The sequence below is a fragment of the Oculina patagonica genome, chromosome 8, assembly GCF_052425735.1.
Source record: "Oculina patagonica isolate OP01 chromosome 8, crgOcupat, whole genome shotgun sequence".
Taxonomy (NCBI): domain Eukaryota; kingdom Metazoa; phylum Cnidaria; class Anthozoa; order Scleractinia; family Oculinidae; genus Oculina; species Oculina patagonica.
Genome location: NC_135765.1, coordinates 29,167,940 through 29,177,645, shown reverse-complemented (window position 1 = coordinate 29,177,645; position 9,706 = coordinate 29,167,940). Strand labels below are relative to the sequence as shown.

The 9,706-nt window shown below is 37.9% G+C and overlaps 1 protein-coding gene and 1 long non-coding RNA gene across 2 annotated transcripts; both read left to right on the top strand.

The window, feature by feature from the left end:
* LOC144662468 (uncharacterized) lies at nt 1-1,356 on the top strand. Its single transcript, XR_013572452.1, has 2 exons — nt 1-195; nt 1,149-1,356. It is a non-coding gene; the product is annotated as an uncharacterized LOC144662468 (long non-coding RNA).
* Nucleotides 1,357-1,891: 535 nt separating this feature from the next.
* On the top strand, nt 1,892-9,039 carry LOC144662381 (ATP-dependent RNA helicase DDX51-like). The gene is given in 7 exon segments (XM_078523175.1): nt 1,892-2,518; nt 2,521-3,214; nt 4,941-5,162; nt 5,825-6,042; nt 6,844-7,003; nt 7,615-7,865; nt 8,638-9,039. Coding segments are annotated over 7 exon segments (2,340 nt in total). The 5' UTR covers nt 1,892-2,001; the 3' UTR covers nt 8,916-9,039.
* Nucleotides 9,040-9,706: the final 667 nt, after the last annotated feature.

Sequence of the window (9,706 nt, the reverse complement as noted above, 5' to 3'; positions counted from 1 at the left end):
TTCAAGAAGATTTGCCTAAACTGGCACTTACTCGACCGACTTAGCCCTCAAGGCTGTAGGCTGAGTTGGCTGAGATCAGACGATATTCTGCAAGATTAATTTATTATTCAACAAATTGTCAATGAAGTGCATTTTACAGCTGGAAAAACTGGTTAAGCAGTGCCTTGCAAGACTAAGGACAAATCAATTGTTAAGGTCGCGGGGGACACCTTAGGCTCATCATTATGCATTTATTTAAAGCATATGCACGAAGTACAACGACTGACATCGACAACTTTACGAGATATTTATGACCGGACAAAAATATGAGCACGTGCGCATGATTTGTACAAAATCCCTGTTTCTTTGATATTGTAAACAATTTAAAACAACACTTAGCTATATACGTTCATATAGATTGTAGGAATTCTTTGAGCTTATTTTCAGTTAAATTTGAATATTTCTGCAACTCAGAGTAATCACAAAAATATTCGGCAGAAACAATCGTGTCCTTTTTAAAAACGCATTGTTCTCACCATAAAAGCGTGGAATATAATTACCATAATTACATCTTTCCTTGGCAAAACGATCGTAGTTAGGTCGGAACACCTTCGGAAATCTCAAAGTTTGGACTTTTCCGACGATTTTGTGGCAGAGAATACAGCACGGATACAGAACTTCATGACTTGCCACTGCATATAGGTAAACTATAAATACTGTAGTGTGTCATAACAGAAGCGGAATTTTAAAAGAGCGCTTTTAGAAAGAGGTAGAAGACATTAAATTCAGATTTGCGCACTTAAACCGCCATAACTTTCCGGCAAACTTTGAATTAAAAAATCCGCTTCTGTTATGACACTCTAGAGGTATTAAGTGATTAGTTTTTGACAAGATCACAGTGTGCTGTCTCCTACTCGTTCCGCAAACTCTGCCACAAAATCCTGTTTTTCTCAATTTGGCACTAACGAGGCTATAACATCGCCGTTAAATGCAATCTACCAAATAAAAGAAAACATTCACACTCTTTCATCATTTCTTTATGTCTCTGTAAAATTTGAGCTTAATCGCATTCATAACAGCTGAGAAATAAGCGTTTTAAAAGAAGCAGGTCAAGCAAAATTTCCCTTCATGAATTTATTCATGCTGTAGGTATCCCCCGCGACCTTAAGAGTTGGCAATATTTTGTTAAGCATGAAACCGCAAACACAATAATAATTATTAAACAATGATTAAATTGCATGGCAGGCATCGAAAGGGAAGGGGGAGGAAGGAAAAGGAAGAGTGAAAAAAAGGAAGAGGGGGTTCTGTCCCTTCACCCTTTTGCATTTTTCCCCTCCGGCCTCCTTTTCAATCCTGACACACAAGCCACCTCTGCAACTGTGCTTTCCTATCATTTTAATTAATTATTTTATTAGAGCGGTTTTCAATTGAGTGTCGAAAGTAATTCACATTTGCTTTAGTTTTGCATTACTACGGTTAGTAATTGGTTTTTAAGATACCTCGCGCCACTTTCTCAGCCAATCAGAACTAAAACCAAAACCAATCGTGTCTCGCTCACACACGTTTTACTGCGCTTCGTGCCAGATACATGTATTTGCTTTGAGATTTGATTGGTTCACTTGATTGTCTATGTCCTTTGTGATTGGCCAGAGTAATTACTTTGGTTGTGGTTTTACGACACTCAATTGAAAACGGCTCTAACCCTCCTTTCATAGTTCATTTAAGCTTGAAGTGCACCCTTTTCTTTTTAAGGTTTTTTCATCCCTTCATAATTTTGCCAACCCCTTATACTCCCATGCCACCAAATGGTGCAATCCTCTGCAATAGACCAAAAGAGAGGGAGCTGGGTATAAAAATTTTTACGCGCCAGCAGAAATATTGCTCAGCGGATTTGCTTTTGGAACCCAGTCTTCTCTCTTTTATCGGAGAGAAGATGGCGGACGAACATCGCTTGTAGCGTGGCTTCATTTCATCTGAAAATTATTCGGATTGCTTAAAATTCTGTAGGAAAGTTCCTTTAAAATGGATCTCTTTATAGTAGATCGGTACATGGGAGATGATGAAGACAAACCGAATAAGCTCAAGCTGGATGAAACCTCAAGACTTGCACAACTACAACGTGACATTGCGGAGCGAAAAAGAAAAAGAGAATTATTAGCCCAAGATAAAAATATCCCCATGTGTGAGAGCAACACAGAGGCTTTGGACTCTAAAAAGGTGAGATCCGATGTTCAAGAAGTGGTAAGCTTATCTAAGAAAGCGAAGAAGAAAAAAACAAAACGCGATGAGGAAAAATCAGAGAAGAAAAAGAAGAAAAGATCTTCAAAGGAAGGCATGCCAGACGATGTTATGGAGCTTTCTGTTGATTCTGACCTCTCGAGGGAAAAGAAAGTAAAAAGCGAGGAGGAAAAATCAGAGAAGAAAAAGAAGAAACGATCTTCAAAGGAAGGCATGCCTACAGACGATGTTATGGAGCTTTCTGTTGATTCTGACCTCGCGAGGGATAATTTAGAGGAGAGTAACGCGAGTAAAGTTACGAAAAAAAGGAAGCGAAAAAGGAAAAAGGCAAGAGTGTTTCAAATGAGAAAAATGTTTCAAATGTTGATAGTGAAAAGTACAGTGAGTGTGAACAAGGTGACACTTCTCAAGAAAAACAAGATACCCCAGAAGAAATGCCAGAAGAAACAACAGAGGATAAGAATAAAGAGACAGGATTTACTGTTATTGGTGGTCAGAGAAAAGACAAGGAAGTAAAAAAAGTACAGAGAGTGTTACCTGACTGGCTTGCAAAACCCACTATTATTAACTCTGACTTCAGCAGTAATGTGATCCCAGTTGAAAAAATGCCTTACTTGGACACACATATAATCAGAAAACTGCAACAGCATGATATAAATCACTTATTTCCTGTGCAGAGTGTTGTAATCCCTGCCATACTGTCTCAGATGGAAACTAACAGTTGTTACGGCACTGGCGGTTATGATCCCAGTGATATCTGTGTGTCGGCTCCCACAGGAAGTGGCAAGACTCTTGCGTATGTGTTACCCATTGTACAAAGCCTGCTAAGAAGGGTGGTATGTCACTTACGGGCCTTGATCATCCTTCCCACTAAAGATCTAGCAAATCAGGTCAAACAAGTTTTTGAGATGTTTACCCAGGGAACAAACTTAAGGGTGGGATTGGCATCTGGATCAAAGTCTTTTTCTAAAGATCAGGAGCAGCTTGTTAGTCAAAGGTAAGTTTTGCCAGCTTTCTTCTTAGCTCTTATTAGTTAACGCTAAAATACTTGAAAAATAGGTTCTTGGGCACACAAATAGAGGTACAGGGCACAAAATTGCTCCTAAAACAGGAGCCATTGCTTCTAAATTTTTCAGTTTGGCTACTAAATCCTGATAGTGAGTCGTCAACATGGCAACTACAACATGGCTTCTATTATTACAATATGGTATGATTTCTGATTATGGACCTGAAACCTGGTTAACACCTAAAATAAAAATTTTTGAGAGCACTTAAGATTAAAGTATACTGACAGAATTATATTTAGAGCCCCAAAGTGTCTTTCTAGTAAAATGATTGCGTAAAAAATAAAATTTTGTTTGTTTTTAAAAAAGACTTGCAACCCACTTTTCGGAATTGGCTACCACTCTGAAACATTTAGGAGCCAAGTGGCTACTGGAAAAGAAAGTTAATTTTGTGCCCTGAGGTACCCTCTCTCTTCTTGGGGAGGCATGGTGGCCTAATGATTTGTGTGCCAGACTCTGGTTCAAGCCCATCCTTGGAGACCTAGGGACAGTTAGTCGGGGGCGATGGGCAGCCCATTGAGACGACGGGATTTTCAGGCGAAAGTTTACAACAAGCTCGGGAGAGCCCCTGGGCACTCTCTTTTACTGAACCAGTTCCAGAAACGTTTGAACTCCTTCCTTCTGATCGGCCAAAGAAAACAGTTTTTCTGGCCAATCAGCGACAATGACCAGCAGAGCAACTCTGATGTCTTCTTACACAAAGTTGTTTTCCTTATCGCCTCGTCGTGGTTGCTCACTAAATAGGGCCTTTTAAACTACAGTCGCACCTCTTTAAAGATGATTTCCAGTCCGTACTGCGCAGACTCAGAGTTTGTTTTCATTTTTGTTTTGAATTCGTTGAAACGTTACACTTCGGTGATAGCGTACATGAAGTTTTTAAGTTCGCCATTACGGATCGTTTCGTTCAAGAATTCACGATGAGCTAAAACGTCCGTTTGAAATACCGTCGAGCTTCTTTTACTTGTTATTATTGTTTTGCAAGGATATCTGGCGTTAATAATGAAGAAAAAGGTAAGTTTTGTCCCGGAATTTTTATTTTGCTAGTAAACATTCTTCTGTTTGTGAGACTCACAAACATTGCAGGCGGAGATTGCGCAGTACGGACTGGAAATCATCTTTAATACAGACAGCAATCGAACACTGTAGGTATGTAAAAGTGGGTCCAATTTTCTATCAAAGGTATTAACCTTTCCTGTCAAAAATGGTATATAGAAGGGTAAGGGTTTGGATTTTTTGTATAAATTTTTTTTGATTAATGCCTCCCCACAGCAAATATAATGTTGAGATATCTCAGTCTGTGATGGGCTAGCTTCTATCCAAGGATGGTGGAAATACTCCTGAATGCTAATACATGTACCCCCTTTCTGTGTTACATGCACAGGGGCTATCTTTGGACATCCATCTTTCGACATGCTGTTTGAATGAGCCAATCAAAATAGATGAATACCATCACCCCGTATTTGTTTTATGCAAATGAGCCCACAAGATCAAAAGGTCATGCTAGTGGGCTGTGATTGGTGGATTTCAGTACGTCTTGTTTGTTTATAATGTCAAAAGACAGATGTTGAAAGATAGCTGCTATGGGCGTAATGTTGAAAGTGGGTGTAGCTGTAATGGTACAGAAACTAATAATAACTAGGCAATTTTGTATGATTTCAGCTCTTGCGGCAGCAGCAGTCGTGTCGATATTCTCATTTGTACTCCTGGGAGGTTAGTTGATCACATCTCATCAACTCCAAACTTTACTCTCCATCATGTGAGGTTCCTTGTGATCGATGAAGCTGATCGTCTGTTGGATCAGTCTTATCATGGCTGGCTTGGCAAAGTACTCAAGGCTGCCTATAACAAACAATCTACAAGTGGTTTTATCCAGAGTGACAGGTACATGCACATTACAAGCTAGTAAATAATTGAAGGGTTCGGTGAGAAAAGGGCAGACTTAGCGATTTTTGGTTAAAATTGTCATTTCCTAAACAACTCTATTCGCAAAAAAATAGACAAATTGAAATAAATTGAGCTTCGCTGGTTTCCTTGTTCTGTCAAACCGATTTCCCCCAGAGGTGGGGCAGGGGCGGGTGGAGGGGCTCCCTTATGAAAGGGTTGGTATTCTGGTCAGAAAAATGGTGAATTAAACCCCAAAAGTAGTTGTTTAAGACCCACCTAATTTGGCAGTGACTTAAGCTTTACTTTACCTTTAAAAGATACCATTCTAAGACAGGCACAAAAGAGAGATAGTGATTTTAAAGGATGGCCATAAAAACGTTGTCATGGAATGCTTTCGTTTATGAAGAAATTCAATATTTTGTGACTGATAGTCGATCTAAACCACAAAACAAAGTCACAAGACACATTGCTCCTCCAATCAGCTGAAGGATTGGTCAGGAACCAAATACCATTTACTGTTTATTTTGAAAAAAATATAAAATGCAAGCAAACGCAGAATGTGCATTCAGGTTATTGGTCACCAACATTGAATGTTCTGAGGCAATTTTTTTCACTGTTTAATTAAAGTTAGTTCTATACTGTGTCCTCTTCAATTTCAGACCAGTTTCTTGCAGTCTTCAAACAATCAGGAGCCCCCCTGGAGTTCAGACTGCTGCTAGTTTTGCCAAAATCCAGCTTCCCTTACAAAAGCTGTTGTTCTCGGCAACGATGACGCACAGCCCTGAGAAACTTGCTCCTTTGCAACTGTACCAACCAATCCTGTTTACTGTGAGAGGAAGTGTTAATCAAACAACTGACGCTGGAGAATCTACAACAGGTATGACTTGTTTTGAAGATCTAGTTAATAATAATAATAATAATTATAATAATAATAATAATAATAATAATAATAATAATTTATTTCTAGTGCATTAGTTTTACATTAAAAATCTCAATGCCCTTACAAGTAAAAATATTTATTAAAATTACAATGGGATAAAATACTAAATTCTTAAAATCTAAAGTTAATTAAAAATACTAAAATTCATAAAAAGTACTGAAGTTCATTATAAAATACTAAAATTCATTAAGTTCTCCTAATCGATTCCAACGTTTACATTTCTTTTTATGTTAGTTCTGAAATTTTGGTGGGAACATCAAGACAATCTACCCCAAGTTGATGATTTTTTTAAATCTCATTAACTAAATGCTTGACATAATATAGTTGTTCAAAAGGAGAAATTTCTCGTCAATCACTCTCAGATTAAAGGGAATCCTACTCTTAACACAAGTTGATGTTGAGTTGTTTGAAATAATGACTAAATTCCAAATTTTACAGGACAAGGGAGAAATAACATTTACTGGTTAGTGGTAACATAAATGGTAAAGTTTATGGCTTTTAAATTTCCTCAACCATTACACATCATAAAATCCAAAATGCAGCGTGTGGGAAATTTAAAAGCAATAATCTTTTCTACTTTTTGCTGCTATTAATTAAATGTTATTTCTCCCATGTCAGGACTGTAAAATTTGAAATTGAGGCATTATTTCAACCAGTTCAACGCCAATTTGTTGTAAGAGTGGAGGTTCCCTTAAACTGATGTTGAATAAAATCTGTGTGGTTGCTTGATTTCCATAGATGCCACTACAGCTGCCCGGTACAGTATTCCAGAAGGATTATCAGAATACATGACAGTTTGTAACAGTGGAGAGAAGCCTCTAATGGTCTTGTACTTTTTAACACAATTGAAGTTTCAACGTGTTTTGTGTTTTGCATCTTCACTGGAAGCCACTCACAGGTAATGTGTGTAGTTACAAGTTTCAAACTCATTCCAACTTTTGGGCAAGTTCATTTTCATGCCCCTATTTTCCTGTTAGAGAAAAAGAAATGATGGCGATGATCAAGTGTTTTGTAAAAGGACAAATTAAACACCTTGTTTCAAGGTCAACTTTGTTTTTCCAATAACGGTTAGAATTCTCGTGCGCTCATTGGTCGAGAGCTATGGTCGACGAGAGTGTAGACCATAAAAATGACGTAAATTGTTGCGACTTTTTCAGTAAATGGAACAGAGAGATGTGAATTGTCAATTGTGATATTTGGGTTGAAATTTCTGACAAAATTCGTCGGCTTCAAGCAGAAAAAGGGATTATTTGCGCTGTCCCTTTCGAAGCTAAGTGCATGACCATTTGCATTTTTTGCATTTTTATATCTACATACGCCAGTAACATTTCAACGTTGTTCACAGTTGTAAAAAACAGATCGGCCATAATTGCAGAAAATTCTATAAACCGGAGAAATGATGTCATAAAATACGAATACGAGATTGAGGACATTGATTATAAGTACAACTTTTCAAACCTAGTTGGCTCAAACTGGACTTAATTAAATACATTATTTCATTTTCTGCAGGCTCTATCTACTCGTCAAGTTGTATGGTGGAGTACAAGTTGCAGAATATTCCTCAAGCTTGAATCCTCAGCAGAGAAAAGGAATCTTACGTGACTTTAAACTTGGCAAACTACAGCTTCTGATCTGCTCAGATGCCATGGCGCGAGGAATGGACATACAGGATGTGTCTTACGTCATCAGCTATGACGTACCTAACTACGTCAGAAGCTATATTCACCGAGTGGGAAGGACAGCTAGAGCAGGAAATAAAGGTAACATGGGTTGCTAGGTTACAGTAGTTTTTCCTTGTGAGGTGTGAGAATTAAGAATTTGATCAATAAGTGTCACTATCGCGTGACCCGGAAGACCCCGCGCGCTTTTCTTGCAAAAACATTTACGAAAAGTACCCGGATGAGGGCTGTACGTGTCAGTTATTTGGCGGGAAAAAGTCCGACGCATCCTCGCGTGCGACAAAAGTACACGAAATAAAATTCAGAAATGCAACAAAGAACCGAATATACATAATAGGAAATAACTTGTGCCAATTCTCTATGCAAACATGGAATTAATCTGATTTTGTACCGTGTGACTGGGTCGTGCAATTGGGCAAAGGGCCTTTTCTTGGAGAGCTTCTGGAATTTTAAAATTTTCTTCCAGTGCGCTGGAAATAACTCGTTAAAAAATTTAAAATTCTCTTTCTTGCACTGAATCCTGGAGTTTTAAAGTTATATTTAGAAAAAGCGAATGAAATACTGCCACAACCTTTTCCGTCCGCAAACTCTTAGTAAGGCAGTTGCACGAAAAGTGTATAATTTTATAAACATTTACACCATGATTGAGATTTCTAAGTTCTGGGTAATGAAACCTTTTTTTTACCCTGGAAAACTCCTAGAAGTCCACTTATCATGTTTTGAGTGGTACGGACCCTGAATATTACCGTTAAATCGCCTTGAAAGTAACTTTCAGTATTTTTTTTTTTTAAAAAAATCAAAAAAAAAAAAACAAAAACTCATACCCTTAAAATACTGATTATTTTGTTGTTAGGAACCGCCATTACTCTTCTTCATAGCGACGAAGTACACCATTTTAAAGAACTAATTCAAAAGACAGGCCGCGAAAAGATCCCTAAGTACAACATCAAAGAGGATAAACTACAGTCGATGGTGGAAAGTTATCAAGATACACTGGAGCGACTTCAAGATGCTGTGAAGTTGGAGAGTCAAAAGAAAAGTCAACAAAGAGGAAAATACGATGTTATTAAGTTGTTACAAGAACAGTTAATGAGCAATTTGCTACAAAGAAACTCTGAAGAAAATGATTAGTGGCGAAAAACGGCTGCTAAAAATTAACGCCATCGTTTTGTTTGTTTTGTGGACCGGTCTTGTAACACTGTGAATAGATTTCTCTGGCTTGCAATGTCTGAATAAAATGATCATTTTGTTTGCAGTGTCGGATTTGTTTCTTACTGTTCAAAGTGGACCATTTTGCTCATAAGGAATTTCTATTGTTTGAATATTGAGAGGGGATTTTCTCTGACTGTATGAGAGTTGCGAGCTCGACGCTTGCACACAAGAAACATGGAGTTACACCATTTCTAACGAGCACACAATCGCCCGGGAAATTACCCTTTTTACGGAGATATTCACGCATGAATATTGACACAATAGGAGTTTGTTAATGAGTTAAAAACTGCCTAAACTGGCCATTTTTTATAGAGGACCATTTTGCTCATTAACGGATTTCTATTGTTTGAATATTCAGAGGGGATTTTCTCTGTGTGTAAAAAACTTGTGACTTTGACACTTGCACACAATAGACATGGAGTCACACCCTTTCAAACGCAAACACAATTGGCAAAGAAATCTCATTTTCGGCCGAGATATTTACGCATAAATATTGACACAATAGGAATTTGTTAATGAGTTAAAAACTGCCTTAACTTACTATTTTGAAAATGGACCATTTTGCTCATTAATGGTTTTCTTTTGTTTAAATATTCAGAGGAGATTTTCTGCCGGTGTAAAAGACTCGTGACCTCGAAACTTGCACACAATAGACATGGAGTCACACCCTTTCCAACGCTCACACAATTGCCAAGAAAATCCCCACTTTG